We start from the raw sequence: 26611 nt of genomic DNA on the forward strand, positions 1-26611 counted from the left end.
CATCGCTCAAATGGAAGTTGAGAATTTCAAAGCCCTTCAATGTCCTCAAAGTTTAACGCCAAAGAATTATTTTCCAGCTGGACTGCAGTCCTAACTGCACACCGCACAGAGGAAATTTCTCAAGGAAAGTGTAAGGGTGGCAGTTTTGGGAGAGCACAGAAGACTTTGCTGATCCAACAGGCTCTTGCAGCGATCCACCTATTCTTTTTTACTTCCGGTTGTTCTCCTACCTCTTCAGATCACCACCCGCTCCCCTGTGTCAAAACTTGAAGCAGGCGCTAGTCAATCCCACTGTCATCAGCTGTGTCATGATGCCACCCTCAAAACCAGGCAAGAAGGTCTTAGGCTCCCCTCCCCCCGTGGACACTTTTTCACGCTGTTTAAAAAAAAACCCTCCATACTTTCTCTGTCGCGAGACAGGCAGGAAGGACATTGGCCTGTAAAACGGATTCTGTACCAAGAAATATTCCTGGCAGATTTCAGAAAGAGAGCCCCATAAGGCTAGGGTTAGTGAGCAACACTTCTCCATGCAGAGAAGCTGCAGTGAGAAACATCTAAGATCCATTTCTTTCCATTTCTCTTAAAAGGAAATGGTGGTCCTTAAGCCAGTTTAAGGAGGTGACAGACACAAAAGCAGAAGGAAAACAGCGGGGGAACCCATTCACTGAAAGGAGATTTCTTTTAAATTCCTTTTCCTCCTGCAAGCTATTGTTGTGAGGAGAAGGAGAAGAGACAAGGATTGCAGTAATTCGAAAAGCAACATGTTACTTGTGAAATCCGATCTCCTTTTATAATAGCAAAAACATTATGGGGCATGTAGCAGCCATTTCCAAATGTCCTATCAGAGGCAGCGTTTCATTGTAGAGCTTGAGTTAGGGAGCAAGTTTCTTAGTCAACCATCTTTCCTACATTAAGTGAGTTAAACATTATCCAGATTGCTCCCAGTTCTCTCTCCATTGGCCTATGATCGTGGTTATCGGCAATAGTGGCCTGATCTTGACTAGTAAGATGTCTATATTGGATAGGAAAATGAAGTCCTTTTCCAGGATGCCAATTTTTTTTTTGTCCAAGAACCAGAAATTTGTTTGTCTCTTGACTATGTTCCATTCTAAAGTAGATATAGATTTTGCTTTTTCCTGGAATAATTATCAGAATTCTCACAGGATTTAATATGGTCAAGACTTCACCTTTGAAACAAATATCACTTTGGTTTTCCTTTTAGATACTTACTGAGTATCACAATTTAGGCAAAAGCAAGAACCCGTAGATGCCTCCAGTCCCCGAGGTGTTGCCTTACTGACACTCTTCAGACATCTGTTGAAACTATTTAGTATGTCTGACATTTTTTTGATACACACAGAACTCACAAAAATCACACAAGGGCTTATGTGAGAATTCAAGGTCAGCCATGTAACTTTGTTGGATTGTGTAACATATATGGCAGTATAAAAACACGTTGTATCATCTTCTTACTCCAACTGGACTTTATTCCTGTTAAAACTCCTTACGTGTCGATTCCATCACATTGTTATTTTTCTTGCATTATGTCAGCCTTAAGATCGGCAGTGGTGCTTTGGGGATAATTATATTACAATTAGATTTAAATTAGATGTAGACCACAAAAGTCCAGGCAGGCACTAGAGGGCACAAGATAACACTTAGAGATGTTGTTTTATTACCATCTCTTGTCATTTGGAGTTTGGCAGCTCTTTTCTTTTAGCCAACTTTGAGGCTATACTGTCAAAGAAAAAGAAAAGAGAAAAGACAATACCGACCATCTGGTCCAGGAAACATTAAAAACCTCCAATTCGCAGCTTTTATTGAGAGGGAGGGTCTTCAGGGCATTGGATAAAAAGTCACTTTGGGGCTTCAAGTGAACCATCCTGGCTGCCACCTTGACTTTTTAATCTGAATCAACATATTCCAATGAAGCCTTTCCCTTCTGAGCACCACAAAGCCATTTGAAATCCTCCTGCAGAGCTTGGCTGTATGGACATCCATTCTTGGCAAGGCACTTTATGTGTAAACCTTTTCCCCAGACTAAGACAAATAAAACAGGCCAGATCAAAACTCTAATGATGACATCACCAAATGCAACTCGCCAGCACATATTCCAGAGGCCTAACGTTTTAAAAGTGAAAGTCTCCCCCCCACCTCCACTGGCTGGGAAAAGTCACCTTCCTTGATTTACTTCTCTCCAAAACTGAACTTCATCTTTCTTCTCTTAGGGCTTTAATGCCCATTATCTCAAAACACACACACACACACACACACACACCCCTCAAGGAAATGAGCCTCGTCTTCAAAGACAGCTAAGCATCAATCATGGCCAAGGAGAGGGAAGGCATTCAGCCAAAGGAAGAGACCCCATAAAAATGATTCATGAGATCCTTTGGAGCAAGAACTCTCCACCCAAGTCAAAATATTAGGGCTGCCACATGGACATGTGCCGGTACACTGGCGGTGAAATAAAGGATCGGTGTTATTTCTCGGGGCAAAACTGGACATGATGGAAACCAATCCCTGAGCTGGGTTAACACAGGAGTCAATATGAGGCAAAGAACGCAGGCAAGTTCCAGCCTGAACAGTCTGGGAGACATGAATTCTCTCAGCTTTTCATTTTGCAACCAGGTGGGCTACGTTGCTCCCCTCCTGGGGCTATAAAACAGAAAATACCCCGGAAGGAGGCAAGTGGCTGAGACAAGGCCGTTTCCACAAGGGGCCCAGCTGGTGTCTTCCTCATATACATCTTTATCTCCGCCTCAAGATCTGCCTCTCTGCAGCTACGTGTTTCTCTCTGTAATTTATTTATTATTGAATCTAAAGCCCCACTTTTATGCTAATACTCAAGGCAGCTAAAATACACGGAGAAGATAGAATACAAAATACAGCCATGCAATCAATGCAGTTAAAGCCAAAATCTGAAATCATCTCATTCATTCATTCATTCTACATGGCTACCAATTCACCAATTCACCAATCAACAGATGAAAATAATTCATGGAAAAAATTGCCAATGCATTGAGTTATCATAATTGTTTCAGTTAACAATAATTATCTTGTTGTTATTAGCCAGGATACTGCCACTGAGAAAAACTATACCTGTAGAAATTTTCATGTGCCGATTTCATTTTCAAATGGCTTAATAAACTCTTCAGACAGTTCAGCTAAAAAGAAATATTCTAAATCTGCCATTGGTTAATACTGTTATTAGGACAATTCACTCTATCATATAAACTAAGTTCAAACTTTGACAAGATTTACCTCAATTACCAAAATAATAAATCTATGTAAATGTGCAGTATTTTATGCAAGATGATAATGGTGATTTTTAAAAATTTAATATAATGTTTTGATATTGTTAGATAAACTATCCTTTTCTAGAAATTGCATTATGTAAGAAAAATTACTGCTTCATTGTCTTAATATTCTTCTGACTGACTTCTAGGAAAAATGCATCTGGCTTATTTGATTCAATATTCGGATTAGACATTATATTGGTTTATATAACTGCTTCTTCCTTATGGCTATAAATGGGTATTATACACTGCTCAAAAAAATAAAGGGAACACTTAAACAACACAATGTAACTCCAAGTCAATCACACTTCTGTGAAATCAAACTGTCCACTTAGGTAGCAACACTGATTGACAATCAATTTCACATGCTGTTGTGCAAATGGAATAGACAACAGGTGGAAAGCATAGGCAGTTAGCAAGACATCCCCCATAAACCACAGACCACTTCTCAGTTCCTATGCTTTCTGGCTGATGGTTTGGTCACTTTTGAATGCTGGCGGTGCTTTCACTCTAGTGGTAGCATGAGATGGAGTCTACAACCCACACAAGTGGCTCAGGTAGTGCAGCTCATCCAGGATGGCACATCAATGCGAGCTGTGGCAAGAAGGTTTGCTGTGTCTGTCAGCGTAGTGTCCAGAGCATGGAGGCACTACCAGGAGACAGGCCAGTACATCAGGAGGCGTGGAGGAGGCTGGAGGAGGGCAACAACCCAGCATCAGGACTGCTATCTCCGCCTTTGTGCAAGGAGGGACAGGAGAAGCACTGCCAGAGCCCTGCAAAATGACCTCCAGCGGGCCACACATGTGCATGTTGCTGCTCAAAGGGTCAGAAACAGACTCCATGAGGGTGGTATGAGGGCCCGACGTCCACAGGTGGGGGTTGTGCTTACAGCCCAACACCGTGCAGGACATTTGGCATTTGCCAGAGAACACCAAGATTGGCAAATTCGCCACTGGCACCCTGTGCTCTTCACAGATGAAAGCAGGTTCACACTGAGCACATGTGACAGATGTGACAGGGTCTGGAGATGCCATGGAGAACATTCTGCTGCCTGCAACATCCTCCAGCATGACCGGTTTGGCAGTGGGTCAGTAATGGTGTGGGGTGGCATTTCTTTAGGGGGCTGCACAGCTCTCCATGTGCTTGCCAGAGGTAGCCTGATTGCCATTAGGTACCGAGATGAGATCCTCAGACCCCCTGTGAGACCATATGCTGGTGTGGTTGGCCCTGGGTTCCTCCTAATGCACAACAATGCTAGATCTCATATGGCTGGAGTGTGTCAGCAGTTCCTGCAAAGTGAAGGCATTGATGCTATGGACTGGCCCGCCCGTTCCCCAGACCTGAATCCAATTGAGCACATCTGGGACATCATGTCTTGCTCCATCCACCAACTCCACGTTGCACCACAGACTGTCCAGGAGTTGGGGGATGCTTTAGTCCAGGTGTGGGAGGAGATCCCTCAGGAGACCATCCACCACCTCATCAGGAGCATGCCCAGGTGTTGTAGGGAGGTCATACAGACACGTGGAGGCCACATACACTACTGAGCCTCATTTTGACTTGTTTTAAGGACATTACATCCAAGTTGGATCAGCCTGTAGTGTTTTTTTCCACTTTAATTTTGAGTGTAACTCCAAATCCAGACCTCCATGGGTTGCTGAATTTGATTTCCATTGATAATTTTTGTGTGATTTTGTTGTCAGCACATTCAACTATGTAATGAACAAAGCATTTAACAAGAATATTTCATTCATTCAGATCTAGGATGTCTTATTTTTGTGTTCCCTTTATTTTTTTGAGCAGTGTATTTCACCCTACAACAGCCTCTTCTAAAAGGCATCACGACTGAGTAGCTTTTTGGATAATAATCAGCACCATTTATCATTACTCTGAAATACTTTTTTCCCCTTTTTCTTTTGAAAAGCATAAAAGAAACACCACAGACATTTCATGGTTTTGGCTAAAACTACCTAAGGAAAAAGGAAAGTCCCTGCCATTAATCTGACAGGTCTTCTATCCAGTTAGTGTTGCTCTACAAAGTCTCCAGAAAGGTGAAGGCTGAGTCATCAAAGTGAGGACATGGAAAAGAGCACTTGTGTATGTGTGTGGGGCATCTGTCTGAATTATGTGGCCATTTGCTTTCCCCCTTTTTAAAAATACGCATCTGGTTTATATCGTCTTTTGCAGAACTCTTGAACACATTTTATTAAGGGGCTGATTACATAATCAAATTCCATTGATTAAAGTCATTCTGATTTAATCTGTGGAATTGAACATAGCCTTCCAGATTTAATCTGCTAAATCTCTTTATCTGGAATAAATCAGAAGAGACAAGCCAGGAATCTCCTGTAATTCTGTTCTAAGACTTCCTTGTGATTTACAACATGTTACATGTGGGCCTCTTTCACAAGACTACAGAGCTGTATGATAACACACCTTCCTTCTAAGGGGCGGTATGGCGAACATGGTATTTCAAGGAATGTTAAGTCATATTTGTGGTTCCTAGGGATCAGCATTTGATCTGTTGATTCACTAAATCTATTGTGTATACGTAGGAACTTGGCAGTTGAACAAGAGGATCACACCAAAGGATGCAAGGATAAAGGAGACAGGACTGGATTCCAAGGGTTGAGGCTTATTGGTGATTAAACCGTTTCTTTCATTTAAATAATCTATCAGAGTAATTGATGACCCATCAGATGGATAACCGAGTGTTGTAGAAAGACCCCCAAGTCACATTAATTTTCAGACTGCCCACTGGTCACCTGTTATTTCAAACTGTATAATTTCTCGAAATGTATTTGAATATTAATATAATTTCTTTCCATTTTGAGTTGAGAAATGCATAAACACTCTAATATAAGGCTTTAAACTATTTTTATGACAATTAAAGAGCAAAGAAAAGCCTCAAAATGAATCTGCATAAGTGATGTTGTCCTGCCTGCCCTTTGGTTCTCCACCGTCTGTAAGGGCCCCAAAATATCGCCCATTCATCCCAGAAGAAAAATAAACCTGGTGCCACCTATTCTGTATCCATGGGTGCTTTCCCCAGAAATAAGTCACAATCCATGAGTTAGCTCCATCAATAAACACAAAGAGAAAAGTCATTACTGAAAAAGTAACCGTTAAATAGCTAAGTAATCTTCAGTACTGTAATTATCCCATATCTGAGCCATGCATTGTTACCCTGCCCTTGGATACAACCTGAGTGAGTTAACCTGAAGGTGAAGGGCAAGGCAATCATTAGCATTTCACCCTGCAAGGGCTCTTCCAAGCCTCTGCAAAGAGCCCTGGACGGGGTTGATGAATTATAAATTTGCAGCAGGTTTTCCACTGAGCTCTACTGCAAGAGTTCAGAATGGAGTTACCTGTTGACTAAAATGTAGAGTTTTGAAAATAGGTACACCTGTTCTGAGTGTGAAAGCACAAAAGGTGGGGGGAACTCCCAACAGGGCTCATGAAGATGGCTTTAAGATGGGTTGCACTCAGCCTATTAAACAGACAGCTCAGTTTTTACTGCATATGATTATTCACTGACTTTATCTAGTTGTGCAACAAATGGCACCAGATTTCCAAAAAAAAAACCCTGTTGATATTTATTGATTATTGATTGCTTAGGGCTGAGCTTTGATCACATATTTGTGGCTGCCATCTTGACTTTTTTTTGTCCCCAATGAAATACTATCAATACACTCTATGTGTTTAAAGCACGAGAATTAAAATCCAGTGAATTATTTGCTGTTGTGCTTTTCATCTCTCTCTTGATTTGAACTCCCTAGTCTCTTTTCCCATTAACCTCCCACATAAAGGGATCCTATTGGGTTTATAAAAATCTCTTTTTCTGAAGTCCAAGGTAAATGCTTGCTTATGCTCAGCTGGGTTATTTTTGCCAAGAAATAAGCAAATCAATAATTGAATAAATCAATCCAGAGTTCTCCCTCAAGGCACAGATGAGAAAGCTCAAAACATTCCATTTTGGAGGCATGTTGTGAAGAGATCTGTAATGCTGGGAAAGATAAGAAAGGAAAGCAAATCAGAGGAAGGAGAACATCAAGGCGGATGGATTTCAGCCCATCCATGATGGGTGCGCCATTGGAAGAAGAGCTGAAGAGTCAATGCCCATCGCATGGCCTGTATGCCATCCATCACCCTCCGTTTCAGGCCGTCTTCCTTCTTCACAGGGAAGAATCAAGCCAAGGGCAGCTTGATTTGTGTTTTCATTTGCTCACTGAGGGAGAAACGTATTGGCAAGATAAGTCTAGGACTTTCTGCAGGAACCAGGCTTGGCAAGGTTTGTTGCTCAACAGATGTACTTAAAATCTCCGTCTTTCTGGCTCTTGGCTTTTCTGAATATCACTTAGACCAGAAAGTTCAGCTCCTCTTCTAAACGTTCCAGCAATTATTTCCCAGTCATGATCACTGAGATTACTGGATGTTGATCGGTACATAATCCTTTATGAATTATGAAAAGCAACATCCACCAGAAAATATGGTACTATCATTTAAACTCAACCAGGGTCAACAGGGATCAGTGAAACCTGGATGGGATTGTACCAACCTGGCTGTCCACTTCGGCTAATGGAATCGCATGAAAGTGCTGAGAAGGCGCTGTGTGAATATAGAAGTGAAGAAACCGGGAGACTGTGAATTCTAGCTCCATCCTAGGCACAAAGGCAGCCAGGCGACTTTGGGCCAGTCCCTCTCTCTCAGCCTGCGAAGGAGGCAAATCCCTTCTGAAAATCTTGCTATGAAAGCTGCAGTGGCCAGGAGTCAATACTGATTTGAAGGCACATGCATGCACACACCCACACACAGAGTAAGAAACGCTCAGCCTCCTTTAATAGCCAGAGTAAATATTCGGCTGTGAATCGTGGTGTGTCCAGCTACCACCAACCAATAAGCAGCTTCCATCCTGCTAAGGTCCCTTCCAACTCTGTTATTCGGTTCTATGAGTATACATTTTAACAAGGAAATGAAAATTAGCTGCATGTTAATGTGTGTTTGTGCGTGTGTGTGTGTGTGTGAGAGAGAGAGAGAGAGAGAGAGGAAGGAAGGAGTGAGACAGGATTAATTTCTTCCCTCTTTGTTACTATGGTGCCTTATAGACATCAGGGACTGAGAAGGCAAAGAGTACTTGACGGGTTTCTCTCTACAACGATTGATTGATCAATCGCCAGGAATTGCTTTCCTCATCAGTTCTGTGCTCTGTTATGTAGTTGCCAATTGGACCTGGACAACCACCCTCTATTCTCCTCCCTTCCCAAAATTCCTCCAAATGTGAATTTTGCATCAAAGCAAAGCTGGCTGGGGGTGTCACAAGAGAGCCCAGCATTATTTCAGAGTGGCCAGGGTCTTTTCCTCCCCGCCCCCTGCCAAGAGATGAGTTCAGGCCCAGGGGACCCTAATAGGAGACGGTTTATGATGATGCTTTGATAATTGGTGCTCAGTGGCTTCCTTCCTTTTATCAAGTCCGCTAAGACTCTGAAGATTATTCCTTATTTCGGCGACTGAATGAAAGCCACCCTGGAATTCTCTGACAACAATGAAAGATATGAAAGAGGATTCTTGGTTGCGCGATTGTGGTTCCCCTAAAGGAAGTGGGGAGAGCTGAATACCGTCAAAGAGGTAAGACAACAGGCCGAGCTTCAATGGCACCACTGAGGCTGCCATGCTGGCTTTTTCTGTTGACCTCAGGACAGCCCTGAGGCGTGTCACACCAAATATTTTATCTGTTTTCATTCAAAATAATCATTTTAATCTACGTAATGAGTTTGGACCGGTGTGTTCTTCATTTGTTGACCACGGGATCAGCCAGATACACATCTGTACACATTTGCCAATGCAGACACAACTTCCTGGTCAACATTTGGAGGCTCTTTGAAAAAAGTTGGCCAAATCGTAAAATATTTTCCTAAGAATTTCTACCTCAAATTAAAGGAAATTGCTAAAAAAAGACCATCCCAAATTCTATGGAGTAAAAAGACTTGATTTATTTTGCATGCAATCAATCTTTTTCTTTTTTTTTTTACTATTATTGCTTTTTCATATCCCAACTTCAGTCCTTCGTGAATGGCAGAGTTAACACTGGCACAATTTCCTCGCTAAAATTGGAACGTAAGGGAACAGTTGCAACCCCGGCTCTCCTTAAGCAATCTATAATTCTGAAGGATGTGAAAGACTTTTCGAAGCTGATGAATGTCATGGGGTTCATTTAATGGCATATAATTTATCTTGTCAGGCACACTGATACTTTCCCAGCTTCATTGCTAGAAATAGTTTCAGTACGTATAAAACCCTTAGGTATAATTTGAACAGCTTGTGCTATGTACAGATATGCCAGTTAGCACAACTGCACAAAACGGATGCAAGGATGGAGATATTTTGCAACAATAGCTGTCTTTTTATTTTTACCATTAATATAGAGGTGCTAATCGTCAAAACACCGAATATTTGAAGTGACAAATAGAACTTCTAATATATTCATTCGGAAAGATCCAGACCTGATCCAGAGATGGGAATGTGAATTGCATTAACTTCTGAGAACTGCTAAAAGATGTATTTCTGAGGGGTCAGTGGGGATTAGGAGAAACTTGCACCATTTTTGTGCTGTACTAAAAATAATTTGCCAACTTTTTCACCAATTATTTAACCCAACCTTAAGGGGAAAAATCATTCCAGACCAAACAGTATGGATAAATTAAAGATATAGGAGTAAATCTTCATGGATAATGTAATGCTAACATATGGAAACATTCTTCCTGCTTGGGAAAAAAATACTTTCTCTTCTCTAATATTTATTTCTATAAATTGTTGATTAATTATCAGCATTCATATATTCATTTATTGGATTTGCACACTCTCACACCTTAATTATCTCTGTTGAATTGTTTTAAATAGTTATTTTAGGCTTGGTTTTATTATTGGTTATGCAGTCACATATATGAGACAGGTGGCTATATAAATTTGATAAAGGAGAAGGAAGGGAAGGAAGGAAGGGGAAGGGAAGCAAGCCATTCCTTTGGGATCTTTTTTCTCTAAATTTTCTCACATAACTCAACATCCCTAAGGGGGTAGTTAGATGAGAAGGAGTGAGTGGCCATTGAGTGGCTGAGAGTGGGCTTAACCATAGCACCGTATACACCTCTACAGTAAACATAATGGTAGTTATATACATTGTGTATTTTGCATGCTCATAAAGTATAAAAAATAAATGATCTTAGCTTGTCATTTATCCATCAACAGACACTACACCTGTGATTGATGTGCATGTTAAGGAACTAAGTTAATTAATGTGTTTCCCAGATCCCAAATGAAGTACAAAGAATAAAATTCTATTTATGCAGCCATCAGCCACATTCTCAGGGTGTGTGTATGGGTGTGTGTGAGTTTGTCTGTGTGAGGGACAATTGATAATTAACAAATAAGTATTGAAGTAAAGCATTCAAGCATGTAACAAGAACTTTTGCTGAATTCCTATACAATAAAAGCCAACACCTAGAAATAAAGAGCCCTAAGGAAAAAAGGGTTTTAAAAAATAATAGTTTTTATATATATATATATATATATATATATATATATATATATATATATATATATATATATATATATATATATATATATATATATATATATATATATATATGGAAAAATAATCTTCACAGCTTTTAATATGTTAATTTTTCTGCCAGATGGTAATCTGATGTTTAAGTGATTAGGCACAGCCTTATTCGCTTGAATAATGATATTCTCTTTTTTTAAACATTAATTTGCAATCTTGAATGTCAAATCCATAAGATGGCTGCTAATATCTTAGCAAGTAACTGCTCCATAATCATTAGCTGAAAAACAGCTCCATAAATTAAATGGCAAGCCTTCCAATGAAAGATTAAACTAATACAGAATCTGAATTGTTCTTGAAGCCGTCACTGCAAAGGTTACATGGGAGAAAGGCGAAACCTTCCTTTTTTTGGTCATAACTGTCTTCCTGAGCTGTGATTAATCCTTACAGGAGACGCTCATGACTTAGTGGCAAGAATTCTTTGCAAAGTTTCCATCTTGTCCTCTTATTTAACTCCCCCGACAATAAGGACAGTTAAATAAACTAGAGCTTGTTTGTAGCTTGTTGAAAGAATAAGAAGCTGGAGTTCTTATTTTGAATTCCAAGTCAGATGAATGGATCCAGACATTTCTGTTGAGAGGACCAAGATGGGACGAAGCAGGATAGCAACAAGCATGAGAGGCTGGGGATACTTGATTGTGGAGCATGCTCAAATAGCTACGCGTGAATCGGAAATGGGGAAATGGACAGGCGGTTTGGCAAACCAGTTGGAAGGGTGAAACTTTTTAATGAGTTCTACATACAGACACTAAACCTGATATAAGAAAGTTGTCTCCTGGGTGCAGTTCAACCATGGACAAACTTTCACTGCCAAGGTTATAGATATTCTTAAATTGCTTGCATGGGGCTTAAAAGCCTTGAACTTGGGTTAAAATACAGAATTATATGGATGAAATAGGTATTATGAGCTTCCATGCTTGAAGACTCAACCCGCGTTTTTTCCAGTCCTGATTCAGCATTTCCACCAGGATTGCACTCTGATAGAACCAATAACAACGAAACAGATTGTACCTTTGCCAGTCATTAATCAAAACCATGTCTAAAATAACTGACTTGGGAAAAAAAAGGAAGACTAAATTTAGGTGTCCTCCTTACCTCAGGATGGCCCCCAAGCTCAATGTACGTGCACATAGGATGGAAAGCTCCAGTTCCACAGACGTACAAATGGGTCTGGTTGTAAGTTTTCAGCACCTTGATGAAGTTAGCACACTCTTTCTGCAGAAAAACAACAACAAAGCAACATAAAATGTTGATTGCTTTCTTTTACTTACATTAGTCACCCAGAGTAATTTTGAATTAGGTGCCCTTGTATATCAAAAAAGTGGTTCATATTAATTTGTAATATTGTAATTTAATATTTACTACTTAATACCATTTGGAGGCACTGTCATATCCCCTTTACACAAAACTCAAGCTGAATTTAAAAAAATCATCAACTGAAATAAAACAATATCATAAGGAACATTTATAGCTATGGTAACACAAGATATTTTGAAAGGGAATTTCCTATTGACCAATTAGGAGGTCTTGCAACTGCTTAGAAATGTCACAAGAACAGGGGATTTTTAGACCTCATCAAGTCCTTGGCCCTTTTAGACTTTTAAGAAAAACTGACAGCCCAACAACAGCCAGCATAAAGTTCCTCAGGCACACAAACATGGAAGACTTGAAGGCCTATAGAAGACATAAAGTTTGAGCCAACTCTTCCTCGGTCAAGTTGCTAGTGAAGCCACAGATTCCTGTTCCTTACTGGAGGAATGTCCACAGGCGAATGAGAGCTTACAGAACAAGCATTTTATACAGAGCTCTCTACTTCCTTTGGCATGTAAGGTAAATTGAGGTTTTGATACATTCATATATTCAGCTGTGAGTCCCAAAGAAAGTAAAATGAAGCCTGCACATCTGCAAATCAGGCTGTGGAGATTTCTTTTTGCATCTTCACCCCAAACCCCAAAACTATATAAAGGCGGAAATAGATCGTTCTCAAGTAAAGAAGCCGCTTTCCTCAAATATTGGACCCTGTAGACTTTCTCTGAAGTGACCCAGATGGCAATCAGAAAAAAGGGAGCTCAATCAATGTGTGGAACAACATTGTTTTTGCTGCTTCTTCCAGATATTTTAATAACCTTCACAGTTCTGTTCTAACTCTGATTTCACGTGGCCCTTTATCGAGGCAGGAAGAATAGAATTTGCATTCCCTGTATGATATTCTGATTGCATGTCATTGATTTGTTATTTTTCATCGCTTTCTGAAGGCCTTTAGAAAAAATAGTTACTCACGCTGTGATCTGTGTAGGGGAACATGTTATTAGATCGATTAAAGTTATAATTAAGAATAGTACCCAAAGATGTGGACTTCTTTTAAAAATAAGCCATAACCAAGGCCCTACCTGACCTTAGCTGACCTTGTAAAACAAAGTTTTGGAAGTCGGGAAAAACTCACATCCCAGAAAACAAGGCCCTGGCAAACTCCCTTTCCCATTAGTGCATTGCCAGGATCTGCCTTCAAGACCCTAGGCGTACAACTTAACCCAAAAGGGACAACACAAGTATGCACAAGGTTTGCTTTTCAAAAGGTCCTCACTGGTGTTTGGTTTGTTATCTGCATTCTGCCCCCTTTCCTGAAGGCTGAAATCCATGGCAATTCCACCCGCTTCCAGGGAGAAGCTGACTAGTTGGCTGCTTGCTTGCCTTCCCAATTCTTTGGTAGTGATTCATGGGCTCTTTCCATTTCCATAGCTACCACGAGGTCAACCAGATTACAAACAACGTTAGACAGCATGTGAATGGGGCCCCTGGCTAGCTACGTCCATCAATGTTCTTCTGTTACTGTCAACTCTTTGGACTCGGTTAATGCCAACACTTGACAGCAAAATATGCATCCCCACCCAAAATATGTCTCCCCTCTACGTTGCACCCTGTTTTGGCTATGGATTATAGGAATGAAAGAACTGATAAAGCTCTGAAAGGAACTGGTAAGAGGATCTAACTTTCTACAAATAAATGCATTTATTTACCATTGAAAGCTTCCGCTCAATCTCTCATGGATGAAATCGCTTTCCTGCGATTCCCAGATGCTGTTTTTGCACCCCGCCCCCATAAACTTTCAGCTCTACTGGAGCCAAATAATGACCAAAGTTAATAGATGCAGTTCTTTTAGTCGTGCTTTTGTAGAGCATTCAGAGGTTAACTGGTGAAAAAAGGTTATGGCAACTGTTTCCCCTCCACCATGGTAATAATTTGTTCAAAGGGACACTTCCCCAACTTCCTAGCCAAGTCCATACTAAATATCAGTAGTATAGATCTATAAAAGTCCATTCCTTCCAAGGACCCCATGCAATTCATCAGGAGGCCCTTTGTATGGTCTGTGGAAACCGAACTCAATGTGGGCGGGAGTTCAGTTCCGATCAAGGCGAACCTTTGCAGAGCCTCTATGTTGTCGCTTATGCACATCTCCAATAATACCTGAGTACAGATATTCTTATAAATGACAATGCACAAACGTCTCACCAACATGATTAACTATTTCACTTTGACCAACCATGTGATTTAGTGTTTTATAGTTATTAAGGGTTTTGTTTTTAATTTATAAGGATGTACATGGCTTCAACTGACTTGGGATCCAAGAACAGTTCCAGCCTTGTACAATGTGGTTGCCTTCTAGTTGGGCAGACCAGCTTCCCAGAACTCCCTGGCTAGCATGGTCAATTTGGGATTCTAGATGTGAAATCCGTTCTACGTATCTAGAGGACAATCTGGTTGGAAAATGCAAATTTGCATGGCCAGCACCCACCTTCTGCATATATGATTGAGCAGAGTGTGTGCAGAGAACCCCTCTTCCTTTAAGGTGCAGGAGGGAGAGATAGAAGTTGCGTTATTGTCAAGCCTCCATTTTTGAGGTTTTATGTGATCGTGACTTCTCTCCAGGTGGGGGAGGGGAACAAATTCTGTCTGTCTGTTATATTTTCCACCAGGATTAGTACATGTCTGCTTTCCTTCTTATTAGGAATCATCAGATGCACATAGCTAGATCCTATTCTGTGGCATTCAAATCTTCCACCACGGATTGAATTTGTGAATGATTGCACTGAAGTTACACAACGTTAGTTTTAACATTTATCTAAAAAGGATAATATAAGGATCCTAAGTATTACAATATAAATGGTTGTGGAGTTAATCAATGAAAGATGTTTCTCTACTTCCTGTTCTGTGAAAAGAGCAGGATTCACCTACAGAAATTATAGGATTTTTCTAATCAATTGGCAGGCGCCCAATTCAGTTTTATTCAAAGAAATAAATTGATTCAATAGTTCAGTTAGAGGATTTGATTGAAAGGAAGAGTCAGTTAAATCTACTTTAACCTGAGTTGCCAAATCATTTTTTTACAGCCATATTATCCATCTAGTGATTCAACAGTCATATTCATTGGGAGGCAGAGATCAAACTACATGGGTACAATAACCATTTAAATGCAGATGGATATTAAACCTAATTAAAATTGTGTTTGTTATGTGATTGCCAAGTGGTATAAGAAAGCCACTCAGTAAGCAGATATTTCATTAAGATATTTCAAAGACTCTGCCAATTTATTAGCATTCTTCCTTTCCCTCCATCAAATACTGCCATGATAATATTTAGGCATGTCTTAGCTGTGAAATTTGGCATTCAAAATTATTCTCAATACTTGGGACAAGGCATGTCAGCTTTAGTGCAAAGCATCCACTCAAGTTCTTGGCCCTGAGCCTGGAACAGCTCAGCCTGTCTCAAACTGGGTTTTTCCAACTGTTACTGCCTTACCTTCAAGGATATTTGTCCTTAATGGGAAAACCAGGGACAGCGGTACAGAGCAGTTGAAATAGGCAAAATGCTGGCCCAAATGCAGGCATCCAATGGGCAACACAAGCACAGAATTTGGAAGTGCAGGGATGCCTGACACGGTGCTGGTTTTGAGTGAGGGCCCTTCAAACTACCGCAGTTGTATAACTGAGGGATGCTACAACCCGTCATAAATGTGAGCTCTCTTCCAAGCCCCCGAAATGCAACTTCATCATCGCATGAGGTGACTGTGGCAATTGTAACTTCAAGGATAAGTTGTAAGTAACTTTTTGTGATTTGTAACTTCAAATGATTGTTAAACAGTTGGTCATAAAGTGATGGCTCAGTTCAAGAGTGTTGTTATATTTGAGGATAAGTTAATATGCCATCAAAAGGATGGATGGATTTGCCTCCTTCCAGCTGCAATTTAAAAGATGCTGGATGGTTCAAAAGTCATTAAATGATGTTAAAATGTCTACTGTAATTAATATTCAATAAGAAAGTAAAATAAACAAGAACACAGCTACCCAAAAATACAGTACCTTAAAACTGCCCAAGAACCCAGCATCTTAAAACCATAGACCGAACCCCAAATAATAGATTCAGTAAATATATGGCAACATTCACAGAGTATATTTAGAGCTGATCAGATATATTGGAGGAAATGTTTTCCAAAGAAGCAGAAAAACAATGCCTGAGAGATGGGGAGAAGGCATTCATTTCAGGGCAAGTACAGGCAGAGTCTCCAGAAAGGTGAAAAGTGGAGCTAGAGGGGCTTCTCATACAAGGCCATTCAAGCCCTCTGAGGAAGCAAATGGCACCCGGGGCCCACTGGGGGCTGTGGAAGAGGAAGCCACAGAAACCAGAGCTTCCTTCTTGCCTCACAGAAGCTCCTGGGAGTGAAGCTGATGTTTGGGGGGAGGGGGCGACAACTTGAGGAGGTATTTTTGGAGTCTGACACCTCTCATTTTAAGTCTCTCTCTCTCCCTCCCTCCCTCTCTCTGATTTAAGTGTTTCCTGAGCAAAATCACTCAGGTTTATCTTTCTGATTTCTTGACACAAAAGAGCTTATGGGAAGATTTTTCTTTCTAAGTATTGACTCTGCCCATTTTAAATTCTCCCAGATAAAGGGAGAAACAGAAAATATATATACAGGAGATAATCCACAAAGACCTACGTAAGAGAGACAATAGTTGATAACTTTGATGTCCAACATTTCCATTTACAGATCAATCAAATGAGCTTCACTGAACATCATGTTACAAAGTTAGAAATTGTCTGTAACCTCAACTGTGATGGACCCTCTCCAGAGAGAAAGAGAAATTCCTTTTGAAATCAAAGAAATTAAGCTATAAGGAAAAAAAAAAACTATAATTGCAGATAAATGCAATTCATGAAGGGAATAACAACTGCAATTTTGGCTTATTATATTGTGTGACTCCAGATATTAAGGTTCATTTAAAAAGCCATGATTGCCCAAATCTTAGGTGAATGCAACGAGCACCTTGACCTAAAGCCTGGCCCTTGAAAAAAAACCTGGGGTGTTGTGTATGAGTGTGGACAATGGGGTATTGGATGAGCCTTTGCCCGGGGAACAGCACAAGGCTTTGGGTCAATGCCTACCAGACACTGGTCTCCACCAAGCGACCTATCCAAGGGATCTGCACATGAGGTCACTTATGCCACTTCCATATCGCTGGCACTTCTATCCTCTAATCTCCAAATAGCCATTTGAAGCCAGGCCACAATTATCTTCACTTCCACTAAAAGCCTCTTTAAAAGGGGCCACTGTGGAACAATCTCTCCCGCTGAAACAGCGATTAGCAGGAAGGGCAAGGGAAGAGCACCAACCTGTCCACAAGTAACCTGCCTTTAAATGTCTACATCTAAGCAGAAAATAATAGTTCCCGTAGCTGCCTCAGAAACCGATCGCGTCAGTAGATGAATTCAACTAGCTTTGTGAGATGGGACAAGCTGGGCCCTGGTTTCTGTCAGGTAGAGGGGCACTTAGACAAAATCCACCTCCATGCCAGAAATTCAGAAGAAAAGAAAAACCCATTCTCCCCCTGTCTTCTACTTCCCCAAAGGAGCAAGTACGTTGCTTTGTTCCTTTGGATCCCTTCTTGTGACAGTTGATAGAACACAGGGCGACTCAAGGATGCAAGATCGGAAGATGTGGAGAGACCACCTGGCCTAGAGAATCGCCAAGAGTCGGATGTGACTGAATGGAAGATATCGATATCATCATCATCATCATCATCATCATCATCATCATCATCATCATCTTGATATTATGTAGGCATGGCATAATTAAGCAAAATTCTGCAGCCTCCTCCATAGAAGACAATGGGCTTGCTTTAACTTTATCCTCGTCTCCTCCCATGTTCTGCTTGGATCATGCCTGATGCCATGTTAAGGGATTCCCCTGGCAAAGTACATAAGGCAGTTTTTGCCAGCCTGACCAGGCTTATAAAACACTCAGGTTTTGCATCAATGAGCCAGTACTTTTAATCCCAAGGTGGTTTCTACATATCCGGTAAAGATTTCCAGATGCAGCCATTTGCGATAAACGCACTTCAAAGTTCTCAGTCCAAAAGGGAGGGGGGAATTCAGAGTGTTGAAAGAGAGCAACAGATTGTGAATCTCTGCGAAGCAGTTGCTTAGCAATGTCTGTATGTTTTCAACAAATACCTTACAGAAGCGCAACAATGAGCTTTGCATAGACTTCCCTACACAACTGTAGAATGTTTAAGGCAACTTTGATTTTGCCTTTCCTTATTTTCCCACAGGAAAAATTAGAACAAAACACCTTAATAGAAGGAAGTTTAAAGTTTCTCTTCAATTAAGATCTGGCATCAAGTCACATTTGTTTAAACAAGAGTTGCCAAGTTGCTCTTTCAAACATGCCTCTAAGATCCTCAGAGGTTCTAAAGCTGTGGAAATCAGTTAATCCAGGGGAGACTAAGCGAGGCCGGAACCAGAGGTAAGTTTTATTGCAACAGAGATGAGGTTACTTGGCCTCAAAATAGAAAGAGCATCAATTAACCCTTTGCTTGTATAAATCTACACATTTTCTTTTCTTCACAGTACAGTCAATGCTTTTAAAAGTTAAAGATACTATCTGAGACATCACCTGACTTCAGAAAAGTGGAGTGACCTTTGCAAAATCAATGGGATTTATTTCTGAGTAGACATGTACTTGTGCTCTAATTGTACAAAATTATGGAAACCTGCATCATGTTCACATCAGGAGCAATTGGGATTGAGGCCATGCCCTGTATGTGAATCAGGCTGGATGAAATAAGTAAAAGCATTAGCTTCTTATCTCACTAGAAGGACTATTGGAAGCTTCCTTCTGCCCAAGTGATACACAGACGACAGAAGACCAACAAGAACCGTCAAAGTGTTGGACACCATGTCATCCCTGGAGCATCCACGAAGCTGGGTCCTGTAGTCCAGGCTTCTTGTTGCACGAGAAATTTTACCCTTGTGGGTGCTACCTTACACATCTGGTCACCAAAAAGGGTATATAGGGCACATTCCTTTCAGTCCACGCGACCATCAAACAAAGGATCTCACCCACCCTGGCCAGTTCTCCAGGTGTGCTTAGATCTTCTCACACAAAGACAGACAGGATCCAAGAGGAACGCACATCAAGAAGGAGAATTATCCCCACAAATAGGGTTTGTGGTAGAAGTAGGATCACCAACATGATCACCAACGTCCATTGACGGATATGGCACAAGAAGAAGAAGGAGAAGAAGAAGGTAGAAGTTGACATGGGATTTTAGGGGTTGCTATGACATTGCAAAGGTAATCACTTTGATATCCTGAACTGAAAGATGTTTGAAGGTCCAGTGGAGTTTGTACAGATGGTGCACGGATAATTTTTACTTTATACTTAAGCCGAGTCACAAACTTGAATTGCGTCTTAGATAATCTGCACAGCCCATATATAGTTACAGTGCCTGCCATCATATATGGTGCAAGTCGTCCTTACTCTCTGATGCATCTCTCTTGTATCTTTTTCAACTTCTTTGCAAGCTGTGTGAGCCTCCTATTATGTAAACATCCTTTTGTAACAGTCAATTTTCTTGAACAGCAAAGTTAAACCTCCTAGTTACACTTTGGACAATTTAACCTATGATAATTGTTCTGGACAGAAACCCCGAGTGGGTCACTCAGCTGTACTGATTCTTCCCAGGCTGAAGCCTGTAAGGTTGGACATATTTTATATTTCTTTGTTTTTCTCTTCCTAACACTGAAAGAAGCCGCAGTCCTGAATTTTGTGATGACTCTTATTATTTAAGATGGAATTAGAAGAACATAGTTTCCTATGCAGGCATTGACATATTCTCATAACATTCTGAGCTTAGCACATTTTAGGGATTAAGAAGGCTGGCACTAAACCAGGGCTGACTTCATGGAAAGAACAATTATAGCCACTTCCCTGACATCACGTTCAGACAAGGGCCCTCCACTGACAATCTCAGAAAGGAAGCAGTGCATGTGTATTCGTGAAGCAGTAATGGATTTCAGCAATCACTTTATCATTTAAAAAGAAAAGCCTTCAGATCTTTAATACAAAGCCTTCTCTATGTATATTAGTTGGGTCAAGTCCAACTCCGTTTATGAAAAGCATCAATTTCCGTCACCCCCCCAACCATTTTGGGTGCAGTTGACTTGATGATGAACTGAATCAATCCATCAATTTGATTTCCTAAATCCGTTTGAAGCTTCGGATCTGATTCAGAGCATTCATCATCTGAAGAGCCCTAGTAGATATTGTAAACAATTGTTATAAAGCAATATTTATAAATGTTCCATAGAGGAACCCAGTAATCTTAGATTCAAATTTCTGTTCCACGTATCTGGGGAAACATTAGTTAAACATGAGGATTTTGGCAACTAAGTGCAAACATAGATTCAAAGAGATGAAAGACTCTTAATTTACAGTGGATTAAAGGGCAAGTGCTACATCTGAATTATTTGTTCTCATTTTATTTTGGAAGCAGGGTCTGCAAAGATCAGAAACAAAGACTGCGAGACGGCAAAGGTGAATATCTTGGCTTAACCCACAAACCAGTTCCCTACCCCCAAGGAAAAGCATTAAGATCGTCTGGCTTCTAATTCTTGGTGAAAGAAAGAAGCTCCACTTATTTTCCTTGCAAGAAAGCACAAGAAAGCAGGGGCCCAGGGGCTGTGGGTGTGTGATGGGTGTGTGAGTATGTGTGTATGTGTGTGATGAATTATGAACGATGACCAACTCTGAGGCCTATTAAATTGGAAGGCAGAATATAAATATGCATAAGATTTGTATGCATGATGCACAAGTTGATCAGTGCCAAAGTACCTCCAATTTTTCATTTCTGAATGGCCAATTCCAAGGTTTTCAGTGTGTGCCCACATGCACATGCACACTCACACAAACACACAAAGCATAGGAAAAAAAAACCTCATAAGCACTATAGATGCAGCAGAGGTTGGCCACTTCTCTATAAATAAGAAAGGATTTTATGAGTTGAAACCTATGCACTTTGAATGTTATGCATACATGATTTTTCTGATATTAATTCATTTATAGTCAACTCACAAGGCTGCTACTATAGAGAAAATGGGTATGTCTGCTGGGGTAGCATGAACTTAAGAGAGAGGGACTGGCCAAAGACCACTGGTGGGGCTCCCCTGGTTGACGGGTGACCAGGATTTAAGTCTCTCCAGTGCCCAGTCAACATCAAATCCTTTGGAAGGATTTGGGAGTGCCTGTTTGCACAGCCAGAAATGTTTCTTTCTCTTGGGCTGATTTGGTACAATGATCTGATTCAAGCATCTGGATCAGATTGGATCACTTTTTATGAATCAGATCGGAAATGTGGGTGAAATGGAATCAAATCAATGACTCAAACTGGAATGTTATTAGCACACACCCCAGTACAACACAAGGGAGCACACTGGATAACGTTTCCCACAGAGGTGAGCGGTTGTATTACAGAAATATGAGAAACGGGGTGGCCCATCCTCATTTTCATTTCCTCCCAACTGTTAACTCTCTTTTCTGGGGGAATAAAACCCTCCGTCTGCACTGTCGGGGAGCCTCCCTATTTATCAGTGTCTGGGGGGACCCTTGAAATGTTAGATCCCAACAATATCCATTTCATGGCACTCCGTGATTGACGTTAACGGGGAAGGCCTGAGATGGACTCCAGCAGAGGGAAACCACAGCCTGCTAGCCAGCATAGTTGCCTTTCAATCTCAGGTCACGACTGAGGTTACCCGTGGGGTTCATGCACCCTACGCACGTCGTTACAGTTAATATTTGTTTTGTATAAGCAATAGTACGGCTGCCAAGGGCTATGGCCGAGAAAGTGGTTCACTTTAGGACGGTTAATAATTGAGGTTCATAATGACTTCATTTAATTAAAAAAAACATTAACCCCCCCCAAACATCTGTGATGTATTAACTTCTAGACATTCAAACATATAGAATACTTATCATCATAAGAATACCTTCATTATATTAATTTAAATGTTCTTTAGGCCATATTTCCCGTTTTCTCCTTGATAGTAATGAAAGAGAAAGCCTATTGAATATTACTTTTTATTTTTTCCTTGGGGGCCAAAATGAAGAATTCATTTTCTTTATTCTTAAAACTTGACCTTGCAAAAGACATTGGCTCTTGCTTGTTCTAGGGAAAAGCAGTTGGTTTGGCTTAAGTATAAGGCTCATTCTTCTTTAGAAGTTAACCCAACGCGATCTTTAAAACAGGGGCCACTGCATTATTTATGATATCCTTCCTTCTTTATTCAAGGGATTTTTTGCAAATTCTTTCTGTAGATATAGATCAGCTTTGCCATCTTAAATACTGGACTCCTGATTCCGAACCACATTCTGATTAATGACTGTTTCACTTATGGCTTGAGACGGAGCAGAGATTTCTGCCAGCTGCTATTATGAATATTTTACCAAGCCACCTCTAAAGATTCACTCAGGACGACAAGCTCTAGGCTGCCTTTTGCTGTTGCAAACACAGTGATTTCCCCCCCTTTTGTTTTGAAAGGATGCGTTCTGTTTCTGTATAATTACAGTGAATTCCATCTCTTTATTTATTTATCATCCGCCAGCATGACAATCGCACCCAACAGCTGGACAATTTCCTGTATTATCTAATGGAAGGGTTGAAAAAATGGAGGAGGAAAGAGTGGTGGTATGAGAAAGAATGCGTAAAACAAATGTTTCCCCCCCCTCACACACTGGTTCCAACCACAACGGGAAGAAGGAAATTATCACGGGGAAGGCATTGTGTTCTTGTGTTCTTGTCCCGGGAGGCCCCCGAGGCCTTCAAAGCTGGCCTCACAAAGGCCAGTCTCTTCCAGGGTGGCAGATTGAGGGCCTCCGCTGGGCTACAGGAACCAGGTCAGGCTCCTAAGGCGTCTTAAATAAGGGGACAATTATATGCTCCTTCCCTCGCTCCATTACATGGTGAGAACAGCGAGACTGAACGGTGTCCAAGCTTGACCCAACATTTCATTTATTTATGGAAAAGGCAGCCAGGGAGAGCAACCCAAAGCTTTAAAAAGGCCACAAAATACTGACCAGCCTAACGGAGGAAAAAGTGGGAGAGTAAAGGTAAAGGTTTCTACTTACCAGAACATCTTTTCCAGCCCACTTGCATTCATCCCGCCGACTATGAGACACAGGCCAAGCAATCTAAGGGGGCAAAGTCAAAATGGCATCATGTCACTTAGCAATCCAGAGCTGTCATCTTGTCCCAGGAAACGCGGCTCTTTGGAGGGTTAGATTCCTTTCTCTAAAGGAAACTCCCTTTTATGGATTGGTTTACTTCATTACGATAGGCCTGCCCTGCTCATCTCCACATCCTACTTGGCAGGGTTTTATTTGGATTTTTATACGACTGTATACACAGATACAGATAGAGATGTTTTTCTTTCCTTAGAAAATGGTAGGTGGAACAACAGAGGGGGTGTTATTTTAAATCCAAGATTGTCTTGTTTTCCTCGATGGCCTAGAACACATCATGTCATGCATGACACACCGCATTTTGTACCTTAACAACCACAGTAATAATTTATTTATAGTTAGAGAGCAGATGGCCAGAATATAGTACACTCAGGTAAAAGAAAAGAAAATAGGAAAAGGAAAAATTATATAAAATGATGCAAGCAAGGAATAAAGTAAGTGGACTATTTTGTACATGGACAACATTCTCCCTCTCTCTCCCACTCCCTCTCTCACTCTCTCCATCCATCCATCCACCCAAAACCCACTACAACACAGTGATCCAATGAAATTTAGAAATGTCATTTCTAAATATGCTGGATATTTCTGAGTTGTGAATGGAAGATAAATACCAACATAAATAGAGGACAAATTAATTCTTTCTTGCTGGACTGGGAAAAAAAATCTGACAAATTTGGAAAGCGGAAGGTTAGAGGGGATGGGCGTCACTTGTCCTGTGGAAGAAACCGTTGTGGCACCAGCATCTCCCACTGGCTTGTCGGACTCCAGTTACCCTAAACTCAGCGGGCGTGGAAATAATGGAAGATGCCATTCAACAACAACAACAACAACAACAACAACAACAACAACAACAATAATAATAATAATAATAATAATAATAATAATAATAATAATAACCACTAGAAGTCAACTCCTGCATTAAAGATGCTCTGAGGTTGTTATCCTGATGGGTTTGTCCCAACTATTCTACAACGATTCAAGATTTCACTTCTGGTTATGTTTGGGATTAATTCTTAACAATCAATTTCATCTTCCAGTGCAAAAGCCCCCAAGCCCCTTTTAGTTAATTATTTATGTCTTCTGAAAAGCTTTTAAAATTGCACATAGAATAAAACATGATCAGATTTCAACGTCATGCAATATAAATGGGCTGTGTGGTTGGACTATCACCTTCATCTTAAATCAATGTGCAGATAAAGCAGGAAGAAGTTCATTTAAGGTCATTAGGCCAAAGGATAGCAAAGGCAGGGGCAGGTTTCATGGTGGATTTTGTGACTGCAGCATCGCTAACAAAATACCCGAATATTTTCAGGAAGGCCTGAAGCTCTGCTGAAGGAGGAGTCTAGGCATCTTGAACAACACTGTGTAAAAACTGCAAATGGGGCCAAGGACCAACGATCCCAATTGGTTTTCTTACATCCAGTATCTCAGTAAGGAACCAGGGCACCTTCCCCATCCAAGTCTATGGTCCATGCATTTATGATCTGGGACCACCACACAGGTGGGTGAACAGAGAACAGCGTCCATGTGTGAATTCACCCTAAATTGTTTATCCCCCCCTTTTTTTTACTTATAGCAGTAGTCTGTTTCTCTAATGATTCCAGATGTTTCTGCATGACATCCTGAGCCTCACAGAACATCCAAATAAACAACTCACTTCTTTTATGGCTGCTCTTGAGAGAATAGGAAATTGCCAATTTTATTTGGATCTTGATCTTCAGAAAACACAAATCTTCACTCAGGACTTGGAAAAAAAAACTTTATCATGCAAGGAATTAATGGGTCATGGATTAATGCAAAGCAGAACTTGCCAGTTTTAAAGCAATAATTCTTGATTGAGGATTCATGAAAATATAGTTATGCTATGCTTATTGTTAATGTTTTATTTACACGTATGCTTTCATAATGAAATGGCTATTAGGTTCCAACCTAAATCCCTGTTTTCAATCAAATCCAAATTGTCCATCATGTTGTTGCCACCAATATTCCATGTAAAATGATTTATTCATAGCTTTGATCCTCTGGATGGAAGCACCTGAAGTAATACAATGAAGAATTAAATCAGATTCGTTGTCTTTATACGATTTAGTGCTTTCAACTCTCTCTGGCCTTTATCATCCGTATTTTCCTTCTGTGTGTGAACAAACTGGGTTTTGAACTTTTGACAAATGATCACCATTCACTGGATTGGATGTACATAAATTAATCTGGTGCCCAACGTCAGGAGCTGATGAAGATTAAATCTATGAGATTCCCAGGATGCTGTTTGGAGGCTCCTGGTGGATGAAATGGTTCTTTCCTCTCCCTTGAAATTTTGTGTTTGTTTTCTCAATGGTTACAAAGGGAACCCCACTGTTCTGTCACCCTTTTTGCCTGAATCAACCAGGAGTAGATTCACATTTGCAATTTGATTCAAAGAGTCCATCTGAATGTTGTGATTCAGCAGTCAAGTAAACTCAGCTGAATAGCTTCAATTGTAGAGTTGGAAGAGTTCGCTTAGACATCACCTTTTCCCCAACCTCCACTTTGGTGTAGGATCCACTAGAACGTCCCTGGCAGGGCATCTATTTGCAGACCTCTCGTAATGGGAAACTTGTCTCTGTGGGGTGGCTGTTCCACTGGTTGACAGTGCAGGCAGTCCTGGAATCCTGGAAGGGGTCTTGGAGCTGTCCAAGGCAGCAGCCCCAACCCCACCCCAGGCAGACAGCTGTCCAGTATGTTCTGGAGCACCTGGAGCGATGGAGCACTCACAATGCTGGGGAGAAAGCTGTTCCCCTGGTGAATTTTTCTCACTGTCAGCACATTTTTCCTCAATTCCAGGTTGGATCTCCTCCTTCGGACAAATCTCTACCCAGCGAGAAAGTTCTGAGCCTTCTTCTTTGTAGTTTTAACCCACCAGTTCTTCTCTTGCCCTCTGCAGGGGGCAGAGAACGAGTCTTCTGAGCAATCTTCGGGTATTTGACTCTACAAGTGTTGGGGTATTTGGGCAAAAGTCCATCTAATCTCTGAATTACTTTGGATGCACTTTTTAAAATTCAACTCACCAAACCAATTCTGCAATTCGGTCTGAAGATCCTACTCAAACTTCAGGTGAAATTCCAACTACAGTGATATAAATGT

The 26611-nt window shown here is 40.8% G+C and overlaps 1 protein-coding gene across 1 annotated transcript in view; it reads right to left on the reverse strand.

The window, feature by feature from the left end:
* The window catches only part of SEMA3A (semaphorin 3A), a 128181-nt gene that overhangs the window by 51013 nt on the left and 50557 nt on the right, over positions 1 to 26611 (reverse strand). The window contains exons 3-4 of the mRNA XM_087969182.1: positions 23378 to 23440; positions 12013 to 12132 (exon numbers count right to left, since the gene is read on the reverse strand). Of these exons, the coding sequence (XP_087825308.1) occupies positions 12013 to 12132; positions 23378 to 23440 (183 nt within the window). The remainder of the gene's footprint in view (positions 1 to 12012; positions 12133 to 23377; positions 23441 to 26611) is intronic.

The sequence above is a fragment of the Notechis scutatus genome, chromosome 6, assembly GCF_049901735.1.
Source record: "Notechis scutatus isolate UNSWTSFEM ecotype Mainland chromosome 6, rNotScu1.2, whole genome shotgun sequence".
Classification (NCBI taxonomy): domain Eukaryota; kingdom Metazoa; phylum Chordata; class Lepidosauria; order Squamata; family Elapidae; genus Notechis; species Notechis scutatus.